The 27,911-nt window shown below is 40.1% G+C and overlaps 1 protein-coding gene across 1 annotated transcript; it reads left to right on the top strand.

Moving 5' to 3' along the window:
- The first annotated feature begins 13 nt into the window (after positions 1-13).
- Positions 14-26,621, top strand: LOC135705244 (uncharacterized). The gene is made up of 11 exons (XM_065226853.1): positions 14-48; positions 116-495; positions 552-667; positions 728-1,062; positions 1,126-1,291; positions 8,398-8,738; positions 9,481-9,646; positions 9,708-9,789; positions 10,595-10,712; positions 17,500-17,668; positions 25,260-26,621. Exons 1-11 carry the CDS (start codon positions 14-16, stop codon positions 26,508-26,510), a joined length of 3,159 nt encoding a protein of 1,052 aa, XP_065082925.1. The 3' UTR covers positions 26,511-26,621.
- The last annotated feature ends 1,290 nt before the right edge of the window (positions 26,622-27,911 follow it).

Raw genomic sequence — 27,911 nt, 5'->3', positions numbered from 1 at the left:
TAATAATCATAAAATGAGTGCAGAATCGTCGAAGAAAGTCGATACATTGTAAAGCAAATGGTCACTTTGATTTAGAGCAAATCCCTTACCAGTAAATTGTATCATTTCTTCACAGGAAACTATCATCATCCGACAAAATCGATACTCCATTGTACAAGAAGAAAACGTTCGATTTCACCGATTATGCATATCGTGAGGCTGTAAATCGACTCAAGTTCCTTCTCACGGAAGCATATGAGCCAACTAAGGTTGCCACGTCGATCTACTACCGCGGAGTGGATGATGTTAAATCGGAAGCATCGGACAATCAGTCGGTCGTGGAGAGGCCATCGATCACAGAAGTTTCGAAATATTTCAACCATGGTGCTCTATCACGGTACCAATCGGGGGCCAGTGGCGGCGGTCGTCGATATAGTTTTCTGAATAAAGACTTCGGTACGAGTCCGGCATTGAAACCAGCAGTGTCCACAGCTAATCTTCAACCAGCACCATCAGGTATAGTGGTTAAAGTGTAAGGAAATAAACATTGTACAAAAATATTTCTGAATTAGTGTGCAGTTTTTCTCAGAATCTGGAAGTCACTCATCCACCTCCAGAGTTGCTTGGATTCATTGAGAAGCAGGAAAACTATATCGAACAGTTGGAAAAGGAGTCTCAGTATTGCAGGGTAAATAATTCGCTAATGGACATGAATTTCAACACAATCTAGCATTTAATATCTTATCAGGAAGAACTGGCCACCCTGTTGAAAAAGGTTAAGGATGTGGTTTCAGAAAATGAAGCTCTCACGGATCGAGCTCGATCAAAATCGATCTACCAAATTGACTCGTCGGAAAGCGAAGATTTGGATTTAGATCGGATGCGGGAAAAAACGAAGCTTTCAGGGCCGAACATTGTGTTCGAGTCGCGAATCAGTGAGCTGGAAGCTCAGTTGGCGCAATCGCAGATCGACCTGAAGAAGCTGTTTAACGAAAACGAAGAAAACAAACGCAAACTGTTGCACGGATCGAGTGATGCTAGTTGTTCCGATGTGTACCGGAAGCAAGTGGAAAATTTGCAAGGGTGACAATTTTTGAAGGCAGGTAATTGAGTGTCGAATTTTAATTGCCGTATAATTTCGTGCAGGGATAAACACAATCTGGAAGAATCGGTCCGGAAGCTCCAGCTAGCCATTGATCAGCTGAAGGACTCCGAAGCGACGAACTTCTCCAAATCTCAGCGAAGTCGTGATATGATTGAACATGTAGCTTTTGAGCGAAACCAGGCAGAGATTGAGATTCGGCGGTTAAAGGTAAATGAGTAAATATTTATTATACATTACTTATAAGAGGTTGTCCTAATACCACATGGACACTTTAGTGGCGGGCTAAAATATAAACCGCACATAAATAATTCACACCTTGCACTTGAAATGATCATAATTTCCAATAAACCTGCTTGCTCAGGAGCAACAAACTATTTAAATTGAGTAATAGACTAGTGCAAAGTAGCAATTGAGATTTAAAAAGTTGCAATAGAAAATTTTGTTTTCGCCAGTAAAACCGCAAAAAAGCAACATTAAATTGAAAAGTTGCAACAGTGAGGTAGTTGCTCAGAATATTCCGAAAAATTCTCTTGGAATTCTTCTCAGTACAGTCAACTCTCCCTTATTCGATTTTCAAGAGATTATCTAAATACTTACAGAACATCGGAAAAAAACATTACAATTCTAGCGTTCGGAATAATAAGGACCTAACTTTGATTACAGATTCTCTAAATCGATTTTATCTTCGCATTACCACAGTTCAGTGAACCAATTTTCCAAAATTCTTAAAATACAATATAGTATAAGGATGTACTAGCTAGTAAAAGCAACATTAAACGCAACGAGAAACGTTAATCCAGAAGAGTTATTAACAAACAAGAAACTCGATGAAAAGAATCGATCTTTTTTTCTTTCTTCCTTTATTTAGGAGATTTCTAGCCGTAGGCTAGTTCATCTCCGTAAAGGGTGGGAAGCCTTTGAAAGAGGTCCCTCAGCCACATTGCTTAAGTATCATGCTACTTTAACCTTTGATAATCTACTTAGCTAAAACATTTAAACAGCTAGTAGAATAACACAGTAAACAGCATACGAAAAAGACAGACTAAAAGAAGGATACAAAAAAAAGAAGAACAAAATATAAAATGAACAAAACAAAACCAATAACAAAACATAGGTCCACTGTAGGAGGTCCTTGGGAGCCCCGTCCAGTGGGGGGATGTCCGGACGGCCGAAAGAATCAATGGTGCTAAATCCTGCAGTATAGCTTCGCCGCCTTCAAAAAGCGCAGTACAGCTGCTTGAGTTGAGGGAACGTCTGCTAGCATGTCCCGTACGCTGGCAGGCAGACCGTGGAGGCAACGAAGGCGCTCGAATTGTGGACATACGCATAACACGTGCTCCACCGTCGAAGGAATATGGCAGAACTCACAGGTCTTCCTGAAGGGTCCTCCACTGAAATCTTGTGAGATTAGGGAGTGTCCTGTCCGAAGTCTGGAAAAAATCCTCTGATCTCGCAGGTTTGCAAGGTCCGTCCACTTTCCGATGTTACCTTTAATTTTTCTAATAAACGGAAGTCTGGCACTGGACCATTCCGTTGCCAACGCTGTCCGCACTGTGCAAGTGATCCATCTCTTTACGTCCTGCAACGGTACCTTGTGCGAGTACCGAGGACCCGATGGGCCTGACCCGGCTAGGTTGTCCGCCTCGATGTTCCCTGGGATCCCGCAGTGTCAGGGAATCCATGCGTATGTAGTGTTTGGTGGCGCAACCTTCAAGATGCCCTGGATCCAGGGCTGGACTGGGTCCTCCGACGAAAGGGCCTGAATAACACTGTGGGAGTCCGACAGGATCAGGATTGGGCGATCCGCAGGAACCGTGACGGCATGAAGAATAGCCGCTGCTTCTGCCGAGAACACCGAACATTGTTTTGGCAGACTTCTACTCGTTGGGGAAATGTCACCAGCGATTCCCATTCCAACTCCAGCTCTAGATCTTGACCCGTCCGTGTAACGATGCATGTAGTTTGGGTACAATCCGGTCAGCTCTGCTACCGATCTCCTAAGGGCTGCGGAATTGTCCCCGGCTCTGAACTTCTCCTTTATCCGGCTGTCGATGTTTGGTGCGGGAGATTGCCAACTCTTATCTCCGTACCAGTGAATCTTGGCCACTGGGGGGAGCTCTGCGTTGGCGATTGTACGGAGAACTCTGTCCCCCTCGCTGAGGAGGCAGATTCTGTCGTTTCCGGCGGTATTTGCTGAAAATGCAGCGGCTTTGTTGGCAATGGCTGCGTAGATGCGGTACCGGAAAGGGAGAGTGTCGGCTTCGACACAGCTGACATCGGCTGGCGTCGAGGGTAGGAGACCGGATATGATGCGCGTGTAGCTATTGTACACCGGAGCGAGTATTTGTAGTGCCTTTTCGGTAGCGATGCAGGTCAGCTCCAGCCCATACATCAGCCGGCTGTCTACGATGGCCCGGGCAACACGGAAACGTAACTTCTCTGTTGTTGGACCGGTGGGGACGGGAGATTGAATCGATCATCGCAGGTAGGCCCTTATGATTCTGAATACTAGAATTTGTTTTCTTCTTTATTTTAGTGAATTTTAGCCATTGGCTAGTTCTTCACTTTGCAGGAAAAAGGTATAAGGCTTGCCTTGTGAAATAATACAGTTGGAATTTGCAGAGCTTTGGTTGGACGACATTTAAAATTTGGGAAACACAGAAGAACAAACTAGACCATTGACATTGAGTTAACTTATTGTCTAATCCGAACAAGGCAGAGCTCCGCCGGGGAAGGCGGTGCCCCCTCCGATAGAGATGCCCCGACGGCCAAAAGGAAGGAATCGAACATTGAAAAACAAACCAGCGTCCTTCAGGAAGGAGATCATGGTAGCCAGGATCGAAGGTTCGTCGCACAGTATGTCGCCGATATTCCCCCGAAAGGACGTAGTGTTACCGCACGAGCTCGTACTGATTTTCCTTAGAAGCGGTCCTTGGTTTGCCAACCATTCTTCTTGCCACCTAGCCTGCATGGAAGTTTCGACCCATCGTTTGATGTCCGGAAGGGGAACTTCATCGGTGTACCTGGCACCAGATGGTCCCGCCCCGGCCAGTCTGTCAGCGTCGGAGTTGCCAGTGATGCCATAATGACCCGGAACCCAAGTCAATACTGTGTTGGGGGGGGGGGGGCACGTCTGATGATCCCCAGAATCCACGAGTGAGTGGGCATGTTGGACCGGAGAGCGGAAATTACGCTGTGTGAATCAGTGAGTATTAGGACTGGTCGGTCGGATGGTGTGATTGCTGCTTCAAAATCGCCGCTGCGTCTGCAGAAAAAAAACGGAGTATTGTGGCGGTAGGCTCAAGCTCGTTGGCGAGATCTTTTCCGCAATGCTATCCCAACTCCGTTGTGCGATTTGGACCCGTCCGTAAAACGGTGCGTATGCCTGGGGTACCCGGAGTTTAGCATCTCCGCGACGGCTATTGGGGAGAGGTCGGTATTGGCTGCTGTACGGAGGATTCTGTTCTCCTCCTCGAGGAGATAGATCCATTCGTTACCCGATGTTTTTACCAAGTAGGCAGCCGCTTTGATGACGACTGCGGTGTGGATTCGAAACCGGAAAGGAAGTACCCCGACTTCAGCACAGGCTGTGATGTAGCCGTTGTAAACCGGTGCAAGGACTTGCAACAGTTTGCGGTGAACCCCAGACCGTAGAGTAGACGGCTGTCAATAACTGCCTTGGCTACATGCAGCCAGATAGCTCGGTTTTTGGTGCGGTGCGGCATGGAGATTGTTTTGATAAGGTTTATGCGGGTCTTGCAACTATCTTTAACGCTCTGGAAGTGATGCGTGAAGGTTAAGTGTCGATCAACTAGAACGCTCAAGATGCGCATAGTTTTTTTTAGGGGGATCGGTTGATCCCCGATCTTGATAGAAGCACCACCGACTCGGTGACCGGAAGCGCAGACGTGACAGCGGATATCCTTTGCTGCTGAGAGTTGGAACCCGGCTGAGGCCGCCCATTTGGCAACTGCCGATACAGCTGCTTGTGCTTGGATGCGGGTCCTTGCGATGGTGCCACAATTAGCACGTAATCCGCGTAGACGAGAATGTTGATGTTGAGTGGTAAACGAGTGAAGATCCGATTCATCGCTATTAGGAAAATCGTCACCGCGATAACCGAGCCTTGCGGCACACCTGTTTCCTCCGGGAAAGAAGAAGACTTGGTGTTCCCCACGGCGACTTTAAACGATCGTCTTGCCAGAAAGCCTCAAATAAAGGAAAGGATATTTCGCTTTAATCCCCAGGTGATGAGCTCTTGAAGCACTAACGGCGTCCATGTTCGAAGGCCTTGGAGTTATCCAAGGAGACGATCTCCGCGTGGGGGCCCTTTTCTTGCGTGTCCTTTAACAGTTTTCCCAGCGAGAAACTAGAATTTCTAAAATTCGTCATATTAGTCAAGAATTCAAAAGGCCGCGCGCTTCATACGAAGTTGAAAGAAGTATTTAATGTTGTATTCGTTAATTTCTTGATTCAAAAATATACACGTCCAAAAATCTTTTTGAAGGATCAAAATCAGCGCAATTTTGAATCACAATGAATAATGTTACAGCTACAGCTTGATCTCAAATGATCGGGGAAAACATAATATTAAATTGATTTAGATGTATGGGTATCATGTGTTTTGATCGAGTAAAAGAGGTATCGAGTTAAGGAAATATCGTGTTAGGGAACTATAGAGTTAAGGAGGTAGCGTCGCTTGTAAAATTGAAGAACTTTAAAAATCTTCAAGTTAGGGAAAATAGCGAGATACAGAACTTCAGTTGTGCTACCTAAGTACTCTCCCCAAATTTCGCTTGGAATTATCCTCAGAACTCCCTTTTAAATATGCCGTTTAATTCCTTGGGATGCTCCATGATTCCTTTTCTTTTCAGTTGGCAACAGAGAACTTCTACATCATCTTCAAATGACTTCAAGCGAGTAAAAAATAGCGGCTGTAGTAAATCATTATATCAGTGACTTTGTCAAATTATCTTAACAAAAAAAATAGTATAGATTCGCATTACAGACCATTACCAAATGTATCCCATGCCAATTTAATGCTCATTGCGTGTTTATGATCATTTCTTCGATTCTATTTTATATTTTATTGCAATACCTATCATGGACCTTTCATAGCATCGTAATGTTTGTTTACTTTGCACGGTAGGTAGCCAGTTTGACAGTTCAATAGGTAGAATTGGCTTTACTCTTGGCGTGACTCATTATACACCGACTCTACACTTTACCAATTACATACTGTTGCTTGCCTAAATTCATCTAAATAAGTTAGTAATTTTGATGTCATAAGCCGCACGATAATTCAAGAGCCACATGTGAAAAGGGCCGAAGGTCGCTCACTCAAACCAACAACATCCTTGGGAAGGGGAAAGATTCCCCTACCCGGTTATATTGATGGGTTGCTTTGGTGTTTGGTGGCGAGAAAACGACATAAGAAGGTTTGTTTAGAAAAGTTTGTATGCCCGTTTCACATGTTGTTCTTGCATTATTCTCATGAGTGCTTGGTCATTTGAAAATGCCAAGAAAGCTCATGATAGGTAGTTTTGTCTTGTGATAGTGAGAGGACCTGTTTTCTCATTGTCACATGACAACCATGATATTTACCAGCTCTGCTCCGAACACTTAATTTTACATGCGATGATTGTTCACGCTCCATCTTTTATATCAAAGATAATATCTGTCACGTGTAAAATTAGTAATTTCTAAGTGGGTGAAATTCTGCTCTCAATTCCCTTGGAATTCTAGTCAGAATTCCTTTGGATAGCTTTTCAAGGACTATTAAATTTTATTTGAATTCTACTTGGAATTGTGAGAGAACCCACATTTGAACTCTCTTGATACATCCTCGTAATTCTCTGGTAATTTTCCTCGGAGCTCATCAAGAATTACAGTCAACTCTCGACAGCTCGATGTCCACTATCTCGATATCGAACCAGAGTAAATATTATAGAACCAGAGTAAACATTAATATCATGGCTACTATGAAAGTGATTTCCTCGAGATTTTTATAACTCGACGGTTCTTTCAATATGGAGTTCTAGGGAGTTCACTTCATTATCCTGAAATTCTAGTCAGAACTCCCTTTCAATTCTTCGTTAAGGTTTCAACTGAAATCAAGAAGTCCTCTTTGGGATTCTATTCACTAAGGCAGGTCAACCGGGTTTTCAACCATACTATTTTTTATCAAAATATAAGTGATGCAAAAGCAGATACATAGCCAGAAGGTACTTTGAAGGGTCAAAATTGGCTTCAGTGTTGGAAAAATATCAAAACATCCAATCTCACCAATGCCCAAGAGCACACAGCTGTGGTTGATACTGCAAGCTGTGATGTCGAATAATCAGCTGGCTTCTGTTTTTTTGAGAATTACCTTTGAAATCTTGTTAGCTATCTCCAACATTATTCAGGACTGCGGAGTCAAATTGGAGTAGGAGTCACTTTTGAAAAAAATATAGTCTAAGACAGAGGTAAATACACTGCAAAAACTTTGTAAATTAATTCTTAGCTTAAATTTAAACATACAGCAACAAATCTTTAATTTTACAAAAACAATCATTTGAAAATCCATATATTTGCTATATATATGCTGTTTTTACATGGCAGAGTAAGGTTCATTCAATATTTGAGCACTTCCAGAGTTTTTAATTTAGAGCTTTCTAAGTCTGTATAATTTTTGCATTAGTATATTTTGGAGGCGAACCAGCCCAAGGCTGAAAGCCTCCCTAATAAAGATAAATAATAATAATGCATTAGTATAATAGTGTGGCAAGTACAATCAAACTCATTATGTAGGGAAGTCGAGTAAAATTCCTAGACCGGACCGGGAATCGAACCTAGCTGCAAACACCATGTTCTTGTTGTGCCAGTCTTAAAAAATATCATTAGGCGTGACTCCGATTTTTCTTGAACATTACATGTTCCAGAATATAAAAAAATAATCAAGTTCCAGACATTTGGAAATTTTTAAAAATTTCAGAATTTTCAAAGTTTTTTTTAAACCCAGAAATGTATGCTGGAGTTAAGTAAAGTGTGGTGTTTGTGACCTTTGAAAAATTCTCATTATTCTGTAGCTCAGTCAAAATAAAATTACCTAGAATTTTCATAAAACATTTCAAATCTTGGATATCAAAAGACTTGTTATACTGAAAAATAGATAATCTGCTGTGTTTTTGACGCTTAACTTTCAAAAAATTTCCAAACTTCAACATAACTCCAAATTATGCACATTTATCTTGTTACTGAATTAGGTAAAGGGGTATTCGCCTCTCTTGCTATACGTCCATGATTAAGAAAAAATCGATTTTCTTCTTCAGGATGAGTTGGAACGCCAGCACGAGCGAGTACGTGAAGTTCAACTCGAAATGGCCAAACGGCTTTCCGAGGAACGTGCAAACGCCGAACGACGGTACACGTTCCAAGTTGATCAGTTGGGAGGAGACTTGAGTAGCCAGTGGGACCAAGCGACGAAACTACAACTGGAGGTGGAACGCATGAAACGCATCGAATCGGATTACAAACGGGAACTCAACCAGAAGAATTCCCAGATTGATGAGTTGAAGATGGAATTGAAGAACAAAACGGCAATCTTCATGTCCGATCTGAATCAAGCAAGTGCGGAAAAACAATCCATTGAGCAGGAGATTACTTCACTGAGGTGCGATAGATATTGAGCAGTTCCACGTCAAATGATGAATCGGAAAAACTCGACCAAAGATTTGCATAAAACTTTGCATAATTGTTTGTTAAGGGCAATAATTTATATTTTTACAAAAATTCGGCCATTTTGAATGTTTTAATTTTTTTTTTTGCAAAATGGTGTCTTTGTAATTTTAAAATGAATTGCAGCATGAAAACGTCACTTCTGATCGAAATGACGTCTGAGATAAACTGGTAGAGAAAAATTAAGTCTTGCTGGGAAAAATATACATGCATTTTTTATGTTTTTTAAAGCGTTAGAAACTCAAATATACCAAAAAGAATATCGTATTTTTTTTAAATGCTCATGGAAAAATGCAAACTTTTGAGTATTTAAATCCATGGACAGTGCATTTTTCATGAGCTTTGTTTAAAATTAACTTAATTTTTCGCAAAATTACTTTATTTTTCTAAACAACTTTGTCTCAGACGTCATTTCAATCAGAAATGACGTTTTAGTGCTCCAATTGATTGAAAAATGTGAAAGACACCATTTTGAAAAAAATACAAGATCCAAAATGGCCGAATTTTAGCAAAAATATGAATGATTGCCCATAATCATGCAAAGTTTAAAGCAAATCGAAGAAGGTCGAGTCTTAATTTTTTTATTTACCCTATTTGGCCTGGAACTGCTCTATTGCAACAACGAAACGATGATGTTGAATGGTGTTAGGCTACATGTTTTCCTTTATCTCTTCAAGATTGCAATTGGAACGAGCAGAACGTCAATCTAAAGTAGAGGTTTCCCGTTTGAATGCTGAAATCACTTCACTTCGGCAGCGCTTGGATCGAGCTGATGCTGATTTGCTCCATTCCAAACGAGAAAATTTAAAACTTTCAGATGAGGTCGCTTCACTTGGAAAGGAAGTAAGTATCCTAGTTTCGATTTTGTATTCTATAAGTATTTATAAATCCTTTTAAATTTAAGCTAACTTTCGGAGAGTTGAACAAAGAAACCCGCCCGTCCAAGGAACTTGCGAAAATGATTTCCGACATGGAGGCCAAACATGGTAAGTACAAGTAAAGTTTCTAGAAATGTGTATGGCTTATGCAGTAATGCTAAACTAGAACGCTTAGTCCATGGGTAAGCTATTGAAGCCCACCAAATGTACGCGTATAGACGAAAGATCGACGTTTTCATTCACCCACTCGCATAAACGTGTTTAGAGCCTCTTATTCTATTTGTTTTCATGTGTTTTCCACAAAAACCAAAATACATATACATACATTTTGATGTTGCATTAACTCAGTTTCCACCGAACAATAATTGAACAAGTTCGCATACATCATATAACCCACACCCAGTGAGAAACAATGCGAATGCATATTCAAATTGACTATAGCTATCAGAAGCCAACCTGTTTATGCTAATCTTGTGCAAGCACACGACGAAACAATGAGAAAACTGATAAATCTGGCGTTCTCAATAGTTTATCCATGAGCTTTTTTCAACCTTTCAAACTCGCTGGCCTTTAGTTGTAAATCTTCAAATTTTCATCTAAGATAATGGTGTTACTTACATGTACAGATAATTAAGATATTTAACCTTCCGTCAGTTAACGTCTCTATCTCTCCATTTGTCTCAGACGTCATACACCCTTCAAGAGGGTAACAATATGACAATAAGATTTATTTCACCCGTTCCGTCACCATACTTACTAGCATGAATACAATACCCGTGTTTGCCGGATTCTTATGCATTGTTTTCGTTTGCCCTAAAGCTGTTCAAACACCAAAACAACAACCATTGCCGCCGCATTCTACTGTCTCATGTCTCTACTGTCTGTTGTCCACTTTTCTTCTTCCTACTTGTAGCCGCCACCGTGTCAGAGCTCGAGGGCATGGTTCAAGATCAAAAACAGCTCATGGACAAACTAACTGCAGAATGCAGAAGCTTAACGCATAAGTTAGAGGACACGACACTGCAACATAAGTACATATCCTTTGATTTTCCATTCCACTATTGTTTATCGTTCGATTGTTTGGTTTTAGTAGGTTTTAATTATATCTTGCAGTTTGTTTGATGAATTTGTGTTACCGTACAATCTTTAGTTATATGAATTGTATTTATTATGTATACTTACTTAAATACTGTTGTATAGAATATGGTAGCTGTTGGTACAACCAATTGCATATAATATGGTCAATTAGTAAAATTTAAGTGGTAAAGCGAATAATTTGCGATAACATGATGGTAAGAGTTGTAAGCATGACGTACATTGAGCAGAAAATGTTTTGGATTTAAAGGCTAAGATTTTGGGTTTATGAGGATTCCTGCGAGGATAGCGCTTAGTATGGAATTTTGGATAATAGGTTACTTATAATTGAGGGGATCAGAAGGAAAGGGGTGCATGTGACAAGCAGAAACGGACGCTTTTTTCATATAATATTAGTCATACACACTTACCCCACAACATCTCCTCCCCCACTTGATGTGTGAACGCAATTTATGGACAGATCCTAGATTGCATGCTTATTGATCTTTTCTGATCGATAGAATGAAAATGGGCGATTACGACGAAGTAGCGCTCTACCCTAGTAAAATAAATATTGAAATAAAATTAAAAACAAAAACTACAATATAAACATGTTTTGAAAACAACAGTGGTGAGTGGTTCCATGTGCGTGTTACCAAAAACAAAAAATAGCATGGCAAACAAGACACACGCTTATGGAAAACACGTTAAAAGGGTGGTTAAGAATTGTCACCCTTAAAACGAGGCCTACAAACCCAAGGCTGCCTGTGACTTTTCTCGTCTTTCGTTTTCAATGAAAGTACTTCGATTTTCGAGTTGCTCTTTCAATTTGTTTAATATGCGTTGTGTCCTATTTTCGTTACATTTTTTTTTTTTTGATAGATGTACGGCTTTATCTGTACGAAAATAAATCCAACATATAACGTGTAATCTTCGAGTGTTTCATGTGAGAAATGCTTTAAATATAAATTTTCATTTTCCGTCATATACGTCATGATTCCATGGTTGAAGTGCTTCATGAAAGACGAAAAGATCAAATATGAGCGCTCTTGCACTCGTCTGCTTCACCGAGGCATGAAAGAAAGACGAATAAAGCGACTGGAGAAATAGAGACAAACGATTGAAAATTTGAAAATGCTCGACTTCAACAGAAAACAGAAAGTTAGCAGTTTCTTCGCTGCATCGGTTTTGTCGATTGAATGGCGTTTTGAGTCCTACCCACGGCAGTTTTTCAGCAGGTTTTCTACCAATCGCTCTGATTTTCTACGAGAGACTTCTTCTCCATTGACACTGCTCACATAGTCACATGCAAAAAATCAGACCGACTGGTTCAAAACCCGCCGAGAAAAAGCGGTGGGTTGAGTACAGTGGGTAACGCGCTTTTCGGGGAATTTAAAAAAAATATAGCCTAAAAACGGCTTTTCTAATCGAATTGACGGCTGGTCGAATTGGACAGTAAATGAAAACGCTGTTTAATAGCCTCAATCAGAGCTGGTAAATATCACGGCCGTCATGTGAGAATGAGAGAACAGGTCCTCTCACTATCACGAGACGAAACTACCTATCATTAGCATTCTTGTCATTTTCCAATGATCAAGCACTCATGAGAATAATTCTATTGCGGTTTTAACATCTACATTTCTAACTGATTTAGATTAATTCAAGCAAGTAACCGTATGTGATCGGTAGAGTGAATATATTATTACGATTTTCTCGGTACAAGTAACTTTAAAAGCAATAAATGAGCTAGTAATTACGATGATCACAACACTGTCACGTTCTGTCATGACGAAAAATTCGATGAGATTTTGAAGAAAATCTCTATCATCGTTTTCTCATCCGATGATAGTGACAGAAGTATCTCTGTAAATATCGCGTGAGATCTTTCATTGAAAATAAGATTTGCCAGCCCTAACCTCAATAGCAAAATATTGTGTATTTTTACAATTTTCGAACTTATGCTTATTTCAGAGCTTATCAAAAATGCTACCTTTTCTGATATTGGACACAATGAACAATTTAATTGTCCAAAGTGTCCAAAACCTTAAAACATCAACTATTAGTCAAAATTATAAGCGGCGCTGGTGGTAAAGTAGCGTGATTGCCTCTCTTCCCAAAGGGCCTGGGTTCAATCCCGGTCGGCACCGTCGGGATTACCTGAGGCATAAAATCTCTGAATATTGTCTCAGTCGTGGTTGATGTTGTGGTCAGGCTTGATGGAGCCTCGCTCGCGAGTTTGAAATGAACCGAGCGTAGGATTTTTCTGAGGCGTAGAAAGCCTTCTGCCAAATCATTCCACTGAGCTTCAGAGCTTGTGAGGGAAGGGGGATAAAATGAGAGTGAGATTTGCTGCCATTCATGCCAATGTTTACTATCACACGCTCTTACTCTCACTCTGGGTGAACTCTGAGCTTCTTGCGTCGAACAAAAAAGTCATGCAGAGTCTCGAAAAGCGCACCTCACGTCAAATCATCCTCTCGCTGAAGTCCACTCTCCCTCTCTCTCGAGGAGTTTTTGTTTACTTCTTTCATATTCCTTCCGCCACTCACTCGAGGTGAGGGCTGGCTAAACTCGCAGGACAAGAGTGTTTTAGAACCTCCAGTGAGTTTAAGGAGTTTCAGCAAGCCTGGTTGTGGTTCGAATGATTTGAACTCCATGACGATTTGGTAAACCTAAAACACGAACGTTATCATTTAATGGTGATTTTAGAGTCTATGAATCTTTTTGGATTTGCTCCGTTGCCTGAGGACCTAACCAGCTCTGGTTGATCTATCTAGTACATCACATAATTGAACGATTTAGATTAATTCTAATATTTCTTGTTTAGTCTAGGTTTTATGAACATTATTGGGCATGTACCATAGAGGAGTAAGTTCTCAGGGTTGATTTAGCGATATAGTCAAGGATTAGCACATACACATCAAATTTAGATCGCTGAAACTAAGCAGAATTTTGCTGATTTTGATGAAAGATCAGCAAACTTTTCAGCTAAATAATGCTGCTGAATTTTCCAGCAATTCCAACTTCTGTCAAATTGACAACATTTTACTCATAATTAGCTAACATTTCAGTAAAATTTCACTGATTTTTCAGCAATAAAAAATTTTGACAGCTCACAGCATTTTGCTAAATAAACTCAGTAAATCAAATATATTTTCACTTGGGGTTGGCAGCTTCTGTTAAAGATTTTGGATACAAATACACAAATTTTGTCTTTATTTATTATTCTAAAGTCTTTTCCACGCATAGTTTATTAAAATTTAATATAAGCAGTGCTCTTAGCAACATAATTTTATATATTTGTAGTTTTGTTTATCTCCTCCTCCTCGGTGGTTTATACGAATCGTTCGAAAAATTCTAATTTCGCTTCATACTTCGATTTATATGCTCAAAAGAAACTGTTTGAGCCATTTCGGGAAGTAGAAGTTTTATTTTATGTTAAGAGAAACGGGAATTCAGGATAGATAGAAATCTAATTTCAAACAATGCAATATTAGACACTTACTTAGAAACTCGTCACCTCCACACTCTCCTATCGTGACTATGAATGTTTTATGAATGCCCCTAATATAATATAATAATAAGTAGTATAAACACAGACAAACAGACGTAGCCCTTCATTGTGTATCTTCGTTAGCGTATTTAACGGTTGATTTGAATATTATCAGTTCCGCGAACTACTCGCCGCTGCGCTGGCATCGGATCACTTTGACGTTTTTATACATTCTATAGAACTTTTATGCAATATTGTTTGCGAGTTAGCGAGCAGGCTTGTTTTCCGTGAGAAGCCAGAGAGATGTCGTTACTGAGGTCCTATGTTTTAAGGCACTATGTTTTCAAGAAAAACCTTTTCAAAGAGCTACGTCTGTTTATCTGCGGTATAAAGGTCAACTCCGTACGGAAGAAATCCTTGCTGTGCATGTTAACTCTTCCAAAGAATTTCTTGAAATCATCGAAGTCCATGATCGACGATCGTGTGTCATATTGATCTTTTGTTCACAGCATGTCAGCCGCCATAAATCTATGGTCGGACTCAAAATGATTAAGCACGATCTCATTTGGACCTACGTTCATATTGCTACGGAGTAGAACAAGATGCTAAGAAGTTTTTGTTCTACATACAGCATTTATCATGGTTCTCGAGATGCCCATACGTGTAATGGCTTTATAGAAGTAGCAAACGATGATTGCAGCAATGTCAACACACTTATTATTGGTATCAATTAATGACGCAAGCCTATACAAACTATCCAGGAACTTTTATTTATTTATTTCGTCAACCAACGTAGACTAGTACAAAAGCAGATGATAGCATCAAAAACATGGCTGCCAGTCAGGCCCCTGATACATACATACATCGGTACATAGGGGAAATGGATGTAATGTCGGCCTAAATGCCCCTACATAAATTCAGCAATCGACTAAATTTTCAATAGCGATCAAAAATATCCAAAGTACCGTCCCAATGACGCCTTCATCTAGATAAAATTGATAAATAGCAGATTTTTAGCGATGGACGCAATCTTAGATCCATAGGCCAACATAAGAGCCATTTGCCCTAACATATAAGAGTCCCACTCAATATTATTCGTTTACAAATAGTCTTAACTGATTTAATTGAAGGTAATTTCTGTAGTATTCACTAAAAGATATTGATTCTGTTGAAATGTGAACAATGCACTAAGTTCTTTTAACGTATATTCCTTCCAATGAATAGAAATGATTTGAAACATTATTCGTGATTTTCTCGCATGCAACTTTTAGAACATGGGGCAGATACCTATGATGGATTTTTAATATTTGATTTAATGGTAGTAGTAGTTTTGAGAAGTCTTCAAAGGTTTGTGCCGCGTGTGCGTATTACGGATATAAAGTACTGAGTTTTACATCTTCTTTCCTTTATTTATCGTCGGTCTCTGTTCCGCAATCTAGTGCCAATCACGCACGGACATCGATGCCATCCATTGACGGCAATCGAATGTGCAAGAAGGCAGCTTCCACACCTGCGTAGGATATCGCACCCATTCAACAACATACATGGGCCGGGACTAACGGGCTTTACTTCCCTTCCGAAGGAAGACGTGACCAGAGATTTTTATGCCTCAGAAAAATCCCACCGACCTCGACTGGGATTGAACCCAGACCCATTGGGGTCAGAAAGCAGTCACGCTTACCACTACACCACCGGCGTCGGCTCGAGTTTTACATGTCTCGATTACTTTTTTGAAGGTAAGTATCAGCTTTTGTAAACAACGCATTTGATCGTCGATTTGGCGTAGCTGGTAGCTCACCCACGTAAATGGAAAATGTCCCCTATCTGATGGCAGTGTTAGAATGTGTGGGCGAGCTACCAGTTACGCCATACCGACGATCAAATGCATTGTTTTCAAAAGCTGGTACGTCCCTTCGAAAAAGTAATCGAGAATTGATGAAAAAAACAACTTTTAAGCTTATTTGGAAGAAGCTTTGAATTAGTAGTAAGTTTTCTGGATGAAAAAGGATGCTTTGTTGGTTATGTATATTTGAGGTGGACAAAAAGGTGAACCAAAAGGTGGTCGTCTAAGCTTTTTCACATTTAAATGACTGAGAAGCAACTGTAAACTGTAAGCGGGAATTTCTATCTGTAGCTGTAACCAGTTTCTTTTGATTTGCTAATCTGGTTAAGATGTTATACTTAATTTTCTTAAAGATAAATCTTCCAGCTCAAGCCTTTATAGGGGTAAATTTTACTACAGGTCGGACTCGATTATCCGGAGTATCGATTTTTTTTTCACTCCGGATAATCAAATCGTCCGGATAATCGAATCACAACAAAAAATTCAAATCTGCCCCTCCTCTTAGCTACATCCAATATTGTTAAAATAATCATATTGTATATTATAATACTAAATTATTTCAAATGTCTGCATAAAAACTAAAAAACGCAAAAAAATACTCCGGATAATCGAGTCTAAAATTCCGGATAATCGAACCCCGGATAATCGAGTCCGACCTGTATATCTACTTCTATGCATGTTATCGCACATTATTCGTCCGTACCATTCCTCTAGGTCTTAGATCACTCTTCCTAACGCTTGGTTTTTGGTTTTCATCCTTGCACGTCTCTCACTTTCTCCCTCCAAACTGCTATCCACCACGAATCCAGCAGACGCATCCTCAAAAAGCATGTTCGGTTCTCACTCGCTGATCCTACCGAGCCTCAGTCCGGTTTCCGAGGATCACCCCACTCCTTCGTTGAGCCAGCATCAACGAACCGTTCAGGACGTGAAACAGACCTCGGACCGAGCAACAGTGCATTCCGGCGGCAGTTACCTTTCAGCAAGTACTCGCCCCTGCTCGCGTCCCTTTGTGACAGCCATCATCGGCTCCGATGGCAAAGGGACGAACGTGTTGGACGAAGAGCACGCGGCCTGTACAAAACGGCACCCTATTAAGATTGATGTGAACGTGCGGATCAGCCCGAAACCGAAAACCAAAACCAGCGACAAGGAGGAGTGTGAAGACTAGACTAGAGGAACATCCATCGAAATTCCGTCCTTGCTCCACGCATTAATAATATGAATTATTTAGAACTTTAGAGTCTCTCAGGTATCCCTGCAAGTTTACTAAACCGACAGCACAATACATAATCTATGTTGTGTTTGATGAATAGTTCACGTAGTATAGTAGTATAGTTGTGTGCTTGGTAGACTTTACAGAACTATTGCAAAGTATTGAATTTTCCGGAAATTTTTGAAATATTAGAAACGAAAAGAAGGAGCTGAGACAAACGAACAGTGAATTGATGGAACGTTTAAAGCAAGTCTGGGCAAACTACAAGGAAATCAGTCCAGCTTTCCAAAAACGGAAGTATAGCTCCGATCAGCTGGACGCAGACTCAAATCTTTCATCGGCATCGAATCACGACCCAGAGGTATGTACCGATATTAACTAATCTAATCTGTTTCCTTTGTTTTCTCTCTCTCTCTTCTGGCAAACTCATCAGGCAGGAAATAGATGTCCTTCAGAATAATTTCGAATTCCTCTCACAACGCATAGAAACTAGTGGCACCGCCGCCGCAACCACCGGTCAAGATAATCAATACGCTTTACCCTCTGCTACCGTTAACGACAATCGCTATCCAGCCGAATATGCTTCCTCTAGACCTACCCATATCAATTATAGCAGCTACCCTACGGCTGCTACTACAAATCCCACTGCGGCTACTGGAGTTGCTCAAAGTTACTCAAGTCCGTCCCCGAATCAGTCCGTTGCGCGAGATGATGTGAATTATGAAGGTATCGTTCTGCCACAAACTACCCACCAATCACACCTTCATCAACACTAATTAGGCTTCTTGAGAACCTTAGTAAATGCTTAGTTCCAAATTGCAAGTCGATGTTTTATTCACATTGCATATCAGTCGGTGTCAGGGAAATACTGTGCGCTTCATTCAGCATTCATTTATGTTGCGAACAACACTTACTCACATCTCATCAGCATCAGCACCAGGCCTGGTAGTTTCCGCTGTTGGTCGGCGAGAAAATTCTCACCATTATTTGATTTCGCTTAGAAGGGCTACGCAGCGCGCTTTGTGGGAAAATATGTTTCAATTATAAATATTGAAGTCTGCTTTACCGTTTCCTCGCCAATGTTTTCTAACTGGAACATTCGGATGATTGCTGCTTTCAAGAATTTTATGTTCGCGAGAATTTGATTATTTTATTGAAATGTACATACAACTGTTCAAAAATATATCCTAATCAATAGCATAAATTGATACATTGCTGAAGACGACAGCCACGTTCCTGAACTTTCCATTTTTAAATCAACAATCGGGTTAGGAGAGTAGAGCATTTCGCTTGAGTTTTCAATGTATGTGCTCTGAAGACGTTTTTCTATGTTTACTTTCGGTTTATCTTCAATTTTAATTTATTATTTTGGAGCAAAGACATTCATGGAGATATTGTTTAATGAATCTGCAACCTTTAGAAGTGCTTTGTACACGTAGGCTATACATGCACTTCCACTTCCAATTTTCAATTACACAAATCTCTAAAATGAATGCCCCATTTCACCTGAAATTGCAGTACAGCGAACGTGAAGTAACAGTTTCAATGTGGTACGTTTCGGGAAAGCTGATATTTGTGCACTTAAAGTTTCGAAGTGGTTACGAGAATAAGGATCTCACAGCGAAATTGAATTGATCATATAGTCGAGCAGTTTTGGGGTGATCTTCGGCCGCGATATCGGATGAGACGATATTTTTGCGGCGGTATGAGAGAGACACTAGTACTAGTTGTGTCCAGTCAGTGCTGCAAAATCTTGATAATACAGGGCAATATTCAAAATTCTCCTTTGGTCACTCATTTGATCTAACAGTCATTGTCAAGGCAAACCATGTAAATTTTCAGTGACAATGCTGTCAGTGACGAATATGTGCAGATTTTTGTATTAGCTAAATTTGTAACGAAATTAAATGACTTCAGCAAAACAATTATATGGAGCCGTTACAATGAACAAGCATCTCCGCCCTGAACTTCTTGGATAACAATAATGTGACACAGAATGCACGAAATTACACTTTTTGTTAGCAGGTGAATCTTAGTCATTGACGAAAAAATTAATGTGATTTTGACAAAGGTTTTTTTTGAAGATCAAGTCTATCAGTGACTATGTGAAAAATAATTTGTCAATATCGCACGAAAGTTTGTCAATGACAATGACAAATCTCAGCACTGGTTGTCTCTCTCATACGGCCGCAAAAAATTTCGTCTCGTCGGTCGTACCTTTAACGGTTTCTGCGTCACGGGGTACTCCAGTATCAAGCTCCTATTTGAATAACACGGTGTAGAAAAAGCAACAAATTCCTCACGCACATAAAGCGAATCCCACACGTTATAATATTGACGGATAGAGACAAGGTTGACTACAGTTTTTCAAATATCTTTGGCAAAATACACCCAAAAAACTAGAAGAAAACTGGATCCTGAGAACTAGAAATTTGATTTTCTTCTAAACATGCTAAATTTCTGAACTTTTCAAGATTTTTATTTTCAATTTGTTTTTTTTTTGACACAATCTACCAGCATGTATCCACGTTTTGAACTGTAATTTTAAAACATTGAAAATAGCTTTGAAAAAATAAAAAAAAAATTTTTTTGAAATGTGTGAAAAATTTCCTATAAGAACTTATCAAGAGATTATGATTTGAGTAGCTCAAAATGATTTGGTGAGCGACTATGTTGCGTGACGTTACAACGTTTTGCCCTTCTCAGCTACACTACTCAACAACGGGAGCGGGACATTTCGCCGAAGGATGTTTCGTCGAAGGTCATTTCGCCGAATGGGTAATTTCGCCGAAGAGCAAACCATTTTCTACGGTTTTGAACTTTTCTCAAAGCTCAGTAAATAATCAATGTTTTACATTTGTAGAAATGTTTCCTTCTTTTAAACATGACCAATTCTTTCAAGTTGTGCTGATTTCGGAAATTTTTGAATAATGAATATTTTTGATTTATAGGAATGCTTCCTTCTTTTAAACATGATCAGTGCACTTGAGTTGAACTGATTTCATTATTTTCTAAACAATCAATAACTTATAGGAATGCTTCCTTCTTTTAAACATGAAAAGTTCTTTCGAGTTGCTTTACATGGGAATATCTATTATTTAAATGCGTTCCAAATTCATTTTAATTGTATATTGTTTCATGATTTAAATTCGGTGAAATGGCCCATTTGGCGAAACATCCTTCGGCGAAATGACACAGCTCCCTCAACAACTACTAGCCAAAATATTTTGGGCTACTCCAATCAGAAACTCTCGATTAATTCTTATAAGAAATTTAACGGGCTTTTCAAATCTGCATGATTATTTTGGGGTTACTTTTTTCAAATAGGAGAAATGGATGTAATGTCGGCCGAAATGCCCCTAATTTGGGCCCATACATAAATTCAGAAATCGACTAAATTTTCAATAGCGTCCAAAAATATCATTACTGCCGTCCCAATGACGCTTTCATCTAAATAAAATTGATAAAAAGCAGATTTTTAGCGATGGGCCCAATCTTACATCCATAGGCCAACATTAGAGCCATTTCCCCTACAATGCAAAAACTGAAGAAGAAAAATAGGCAAAAACCGTTGTAACATCACGTAGAATGTGTCATTTGGTAAGACTCCACTGTTAAAAAAAACTTTACGGTGCCGTAAGTCTTCAAATCAATACTGATACTTGTATTTAGCATTACTAAATATCATTGATATTTTTAAATGAAAAAGGTGGACCTAAATGACACACGTTAAAGGGTCCATAAACATATACAAAAAAAACTGGAAGAGTTTACTTATGAAGGAATTTAGACGTAGGATTATGTCTTTCGGCAACATATTGCGGGTGCAATTTCAAAAAACCAAAATCGACTACATTACGAAAAGTGGCCAGGTTTTGATCATTTATAACTCTGTCAATAGCGGATGGATTTTAAATCGAAACAAACCAATCGATTGGAAATTTTTCTACAAATCTGCTAAAATTAACACTTTAATAATTTTCTATATGCCACTATTGAAAATTATACAAATGTCCAACTGTTACAATGGTGATCAAACTTATCACCGATGGCCTGCAAAAAGCTCTTTCTCTAACACAGATTTCAAAATCGAATTCCATCCGGTCTCACTGAACAGTGATTATTCAATCACCGTGTGTGGTGGTCTGGTTGGTCGTCACAATCAGCAGCAGCAGCAGTGCTTTCAGCGCGTAGTGTTGAACATGAGCGTCCATTCACCATAGAAGGAGGAATAAGCCACACCGCTACTGATCGGAATCAGTAGCTCTTCGTTAATTGCGGTGGACCATCTATGCCAAGCGCGTCACCCTCGTCCCCAACAACATACAGGTCACCAGCCTCATCCGTGCTGACCACCCTAATAGCTCAGCAATTAATCAACCATCACGACAAAACGGTCCTTTTCAGGACCACCTTCAATTTGTAAAAGAGTATTTTCTGGACATTTGTCAAGGTCATCAGTCGGTTCCCATATTCCAAGGTCATCAGTCAGTTCCCATATGTTTAAATCTAACATATCACGTATTTTTAAGGAACCAGGGAGGTGCAATTTCAAAAACCAAAGTCGGTCGCGGCATGAAAGTGGTCTGATTTTGAACCAGAGATGATGGATTTAAATTCTTAATACGTCAATCTATGGGAAATTTTTCTACGAATCTGTTAAAATTAAGACTTGATTATTTTTCAAATTGTCACTATTGAAAATTGCACGAATGTGCAACTGTTGCTATGATAATTAAAATTATCACCGATTGCCTGTGATTTCAATATCGAATTCCATCCGGTTTCACCGAACGGTAATTATTCAATCACCACGTGTGGTGAGTGATGGTGTTCTCACCGGTGGAAACTAACGATTTTAAATTGGCTCACTACTTGACTAGCCTATTGGTCCCAAGCAAATCGATTAACGTACCCCATTCCAGTCAAAATTCTAGTACTACACAATTTTTTCCTTTGGTTTGTTTTTTTCCGTCGATCTTGTTTTCCGTGCTGAGCACCAATGCTACCGACGTGCCAGGAAGGCAGCTCCCACACCTGGACCCTACCTATCGACCGATCAACTCATGAACCGGGGACCAACGGCTTTACTTCCCATCCGAAGGAAGGCGTGATCAGAGATGTTATGCCTCAGAACATCCCGGCGGCGCCGACTGGGATTGAACCCAGGCCTGCTGGGGTGAGAGGTAATCACGCTTACCACTACACCACCGGCGCCGTTTAGTACTACACAATGTTTGTTTTGATTCGCTATGAAAGTTTGACAGATAAAATGAGGGGTTCATGGATTTTCCTATGTTTCGAGGGGTGCATTGATTAGCTTGGGACCGAAGATAGTACCAGAGCTGAGCCAAAAAGTTGAGCACATTTTTTCGGGATCTACTAGTCTTAGAGTTACCTTTGTGGTGTTCTCCAGTACACAACGAAAGGCTCGTCGTGAGTTGCTGTGGACCATCTATGCCAAGCGCGTCACCCTCATTCCCAACAACATACAGCTCGCAAGTCTCATCCGTGTTGAACACCCTAATAGCAACAATCAATACGAAACTAACGATTTTAAATTGGCCCACCACTTTAGTAGCCTATTGGTCCCAAGCAAACGATTAACGTAATCTATTCTAGTCGAAATTCTAGTACTACGCAATGTTTGTTTTGATTCGCTATGAAAGTTTGACAGATAAAATGAGGGGTTATTGGTTTTTCCTATGTTTCGAGGGGTGAATCATTTAGCTTGGGACCGAAGAGAGTACCAGAGCTGTGCCAAAAAGTTGAGCACGTTATTTCGGGACCTTCTAGTCTTAGAGTTAACTCTATGCTAATAGTCATCACGACAAAAGGGTTCTTTTCAGGACCACCATAAATTATTGTTGTTTAAGAGTTAATTTTCATTGAACGTTCGCTCGCCGTGCTGCCAGCCACATCACCCCCAAAGCTCTTTGTACCCATTACCTATTGAATAAACCAAAAAGTCCGTGCGTTTTGTGCACGGAAATGCGTAATTTCGTCATCAGAAAACGAAACCGTGATGGGAAAAAGAGGTTTCCCTAACACAGTCGCCGAATAATGATACCGAGCACGTAATCCTACGTCAAATCTACGGTCGTGTCTTGCATACAAGCTCTTACTGTTTTTAAGAAAAGAATGCATTTTAAAATAAACAATTTCCCTCGATATTTTATTTCACTCATTGAACTTACAAAATCCGAACCAGATTTATATTCAGTATTAAATAAATTTTGAAATTCAGAGCTTTTATACATGAACAATGTTTTCTTTTTTTATAAATTCTGGTCTTAAAAATAATTAGGCTTTTAGACATTTTAATAAATCTGGAACGAATATAAATATGGGCAGTGCAAATTTACAAAGAATACAAAAGTGAGAAAGTGAAACCTGCTTCCAAGGCAGCTCTGAGGACTTCCATGTGAAACCTAAGGAGAATATCAAGGAAGTTCTGAGTAGAATTCCATGGGAATTATGAATAGAATTCAAAGGGAACTTTAATGAAAATTCATAGGAATTACCGAGGTTTTTTTTTCCTCTGTTCGGGACCTAACACTACTGCGACCAGTAAATTGATCTATTGTAGTATATCCCGTGTCCTTAGTTTAGTGCATGTCGTATTACTCCATCACTTTTGAGAAATTATGAAGTATTATTCGATTTTTTTACAGTTCGCCACTCTTGCATTTATCGCAAGGATTCGACTATAATTCAAAGGTCCCGCTATTTATACCCTTCGGAGTGTTGAAACACCCTCCAAAGGCGCGCCCCTTTGTCAGTCAAAATTGGATTTCTTAACAACAAAAACAAGCTATGAAACCGATAATGACCATGCATCAGAACCCTAGTCTTAACCACTTCAAACTAGGGAACAACGAATAGAAGATTAGGAATCGCATAGATGAAGACAACTAACTCAGGTTATCGCAAATTGTTTCAAAGATGAACAAAAAATCAATATCTTAGAGTTTCGAAAATACGTTGGAGACCAATATCTTAACTTTTTGCTGATCATTTCTAAGTTCCAGACACTTGATTTGTTTTGACCATCCAGAACCTTAAAAATATGCCCCGTATACTGATCCAAGATCTTACGCTTTTAAGATCAGCATGTGTAACTTATTTCAAGTCACGACAGTTTCAGAACCTTGAAATTTTGTTAAAATTCTGGATTTTTTATGTGTCCGTTGAAATGTGTGTGTTAAAATATTAAAAATGTGTGCATCGACAATCATATGCAGAGGGAGGGGTCTAACATCCATCAATAACTTTTCATGTAGTTTTTCGCCAACTCCAAACAAGCTTCTTATAAAAGTTGTACAGAAGCTTTGTTTAGATGCTTTATTTTATTCGTTAAGCCATCCCTACGCTCCTTTACTCCTCCTTTACACGAAAGAGTATTAAACCTGAGTAACTACGCGATAATCGTGCTGGATGATATTATTATAGGATAGCTTCAATAACATAATGAAAATATAATTTTAGAAAATGTTATGCATCGGGATCTGCATAAGTATCATGTAATACCATAGAGGTAACTCTAAGACCACAAGGTCCCGAAGAAACGAGCTCAACTTTTTGGCTCAGCTCTGGTACTATCTTCGGTCCCAAGCTAATCGATTCACCCCTCGAAACATAGGAAAAATCACTAACCCCTCTTTTTATCTGTCAAACTTTCATAGCAAATCAAAACAAACATTGTGTAGTAGTAGAATTTCGACTAGAATGGGGTACGTTTATCGTTTGCTTGGGACCAATAGGCTAGTCAAGTAGTGAGCCAATTTAAAATCATTAGTTTCGTATTGATTGTTGGTAATACTGTTTTGTCCATATAGATGAACATGACATATATTATCCATTTATTCATTAAGGATAATCAACCCTATTCAGCTCTGAATCATACTATGATAGTTCTAATGCTATTACAATTCCACAATACTTTTTCTTAGCTCCCAAGATCGTATCACGACCAGGTAGCACAGCCGCCCACTATCCACCAATCAGAGCAGTCCAACAGCCTGATGATGCCATTGGTCGATCATCAGCCGCCGCACAACCATCTGCTGTTGGCAAAACATCCCGACCCGAATCACAGATATCCGATAGACAGTATGCCACCAGTCGGCAGCAACCAAATGCCGAGTTGTCTCGTACAAGCTCCATCATTGACAACAATGAACCCAAAGGAAACAAGTACACCGATGAGAAACGAAGCGAGTCTCGTCTTTCCCGAGCATCGATCCCCAATGAGGACACTGCAGCCAAGCTGCAAGGAAAGGAGTCGGAGCCTGGACGTACTGACGCTGAACGACTATCCCGGACAAGCGACAGTACAACCACTAAACCAGACGGCACCGGCAGTAGTGGCAGATTATCACGCGAATCCATTGTCGGCAGCGAACGGGCATCCAGGCAATCGATTCGACAACCTACTGCATACATCGAGCAGACACAACCCAACCAGTTTGTATCGGAACCAGAGCACGCCGAATCCGTGGAACAGTACCTACCAACAGCAGTCGATCAATACCCATCACAATCCGGAGATATGGATCAATCCTACCAGCAGCCCTATGATGAGACCACCGGATACGATGCATCCCAGTATGACCCCACCCAGCAGTATGACCAAAGCCAATATGATGAATATGGAAATCAACAGTACGTGCAAGAATCATATGACCAACAAGGCTACGACCAACAACAGCAGTACCAGGATTATCAGCAACCATATGATGCACAGCAGTACACCACTGAGCAAGTATATGATGAATCAAGCTACCCCACCGAGCAGTCCGTACAGTCTCCAACCCAGCGACCTGCACCAGCGCCAGCAACCACACCAGCGCCAACAGCCACACCAGTCCAGCTGCAGGAACAAACAGAAAGCAGCCGAAATGTGGGCTACACGCGCTCGAGAAATCCCCCGGGACCCTCTGGAAATGCTCCGGCATCAAATGGAACCAAACAACCCCAGTACAAGCAACCTACAGGGGCCTCAAACAAGTAGAGACCATTGCTACAATAGCTTACCACGACAGTTGCCAGAAAGTTGCCATTTTCAACCAATCGAGTCCTATCCGAGTCTCAGCATAAGTAGCCCTAGTTTGTTCGGTACTAGTCCCGAAACTAGTCTAACGCCATCGCCAACTACAACTGTGCTCAAGAACTACAATACCGCTAGTCCTAATCCTCAGTAAGAGTGTAGCAGCAGCAATATCCGGACGCTCTATTTAACTCTATAATTCCATTGTTTCAAGCAAACGTAACGAGAAATAAACTACTTATTCCATATTACGCATTACAAGCACGAGAGGAAATACATATTTATGACACTTCTCTTCGACATGGTTTTTTTCCCGCGATCATTGATTTGAAGAAGACGTATTATTAAATAACTACATACAGTTAGGAATCCTTATTGTCGGTATCCCTTATGGCCGGGCTATCCGCGAATAAGGATACCCACAGCTTATGGGATTTGCACTAATAGGGGCTGTAGCGGATTACCTCATTTGTTTCAATATATAGAGCTATACTCACCCCTATTCTGTATTTCGTTTCGAACGAAATTCTCATACAAAAAAATATTTTTTTGTATGAGAATTTCGTTCGAAACGAAATACAGAATAGGGGTGACTGTCTTGGACAAAGTTGTTGTACTGGGATAGACCAACAAGCTTGTGTCATTGGATTCAGGTTAAATTGGGAACTATGCCACTAGAGGCGCTTCAATTTTATGTTACTTATGACGGGTGCTATAATATATGGATCTTAAGTCCAACAAGCATATTTCGTGATCATGGTCATAAAAAAGGTTACTGTCTTCAGCAAAGTTGTTCAGTGGATCATGTCCTTTTGTATGGTATTCATATTAGTTCAGAACTCTCTCACTACACAGCGCTAGTGTGCATGTGAACTTTCTATATAAACTGTATCTCGAGAACCTGTCCATATAGAAAGTTGCTGTCTTTAGGAAAGTTGTTCAGGTTGTTGGGATCCAAAATGGTGGCAATCGGCTTTCCAAGGGACATTTAGTGGCTATGGACAGCCTCGTATCAGTTCAGCACAGTTAACGTGAACCGTTTACGGCGTAGGTTTGGCGATAATCCACTAGGAAAATTAATTTTGGAGCTCAAATTCTTGCCTTGCATTAATTTTCCTGAATAAGGCTTACCAAGCCTATTGCGTATTATTTGTACGATGTGTATAGCGTATCATTAAGCAAGATGGCAACGTATCGTGGAGAATTCCTCAAAACGATTAAACGCTTTAGTTTGTTTTGTTTTTTCTTTCGTAAACTGTAAATCTATTCCACAATGTATATCTTCTTTCGATGACAAACAACCAGTGCTAGTGAAAGCCTTCATTCTCGGCTGTTTCCAAAATAAAACTGTAGCTTCTCTTGACATAGTTCAGCTTGAAATTTTTGATGATGCCTTGATCAAGGGATTGAATCAAAGACGTGATATTTGGTGGCATTTAATTAGATAATACTGAACACTTTAATTTTTTTTAACAACGATAAAATGAGATCGGTCTCTGGCGTTTACACGTCGTTCCCTTCCGGAAATACCCATATTGTGGTATTTGACAGTTTT

Source organism: Ochlerotatus camptorhynchus, unplaced genomic scaffold (genome assembly GCF_037179485.1).
Source record: "Ochlerotatus camptorhynchus isolate MF236.1 unplaced genomic scaffold, CSIRO-AGI_Acam_v1.1 ptg000263l, whole genome shotgun sequence".
Taxonomy (NCBI): domain Eukaryota; kingdom Metazoa; phylum Arthropoda; class Insecta; order Diptera; family Culicidae; genus Ochlerotatus; species Ochlerotatus camptorhynchus.
This window is presented reverse-complemented; position numbering and strand designations above follow the sequence as displayed.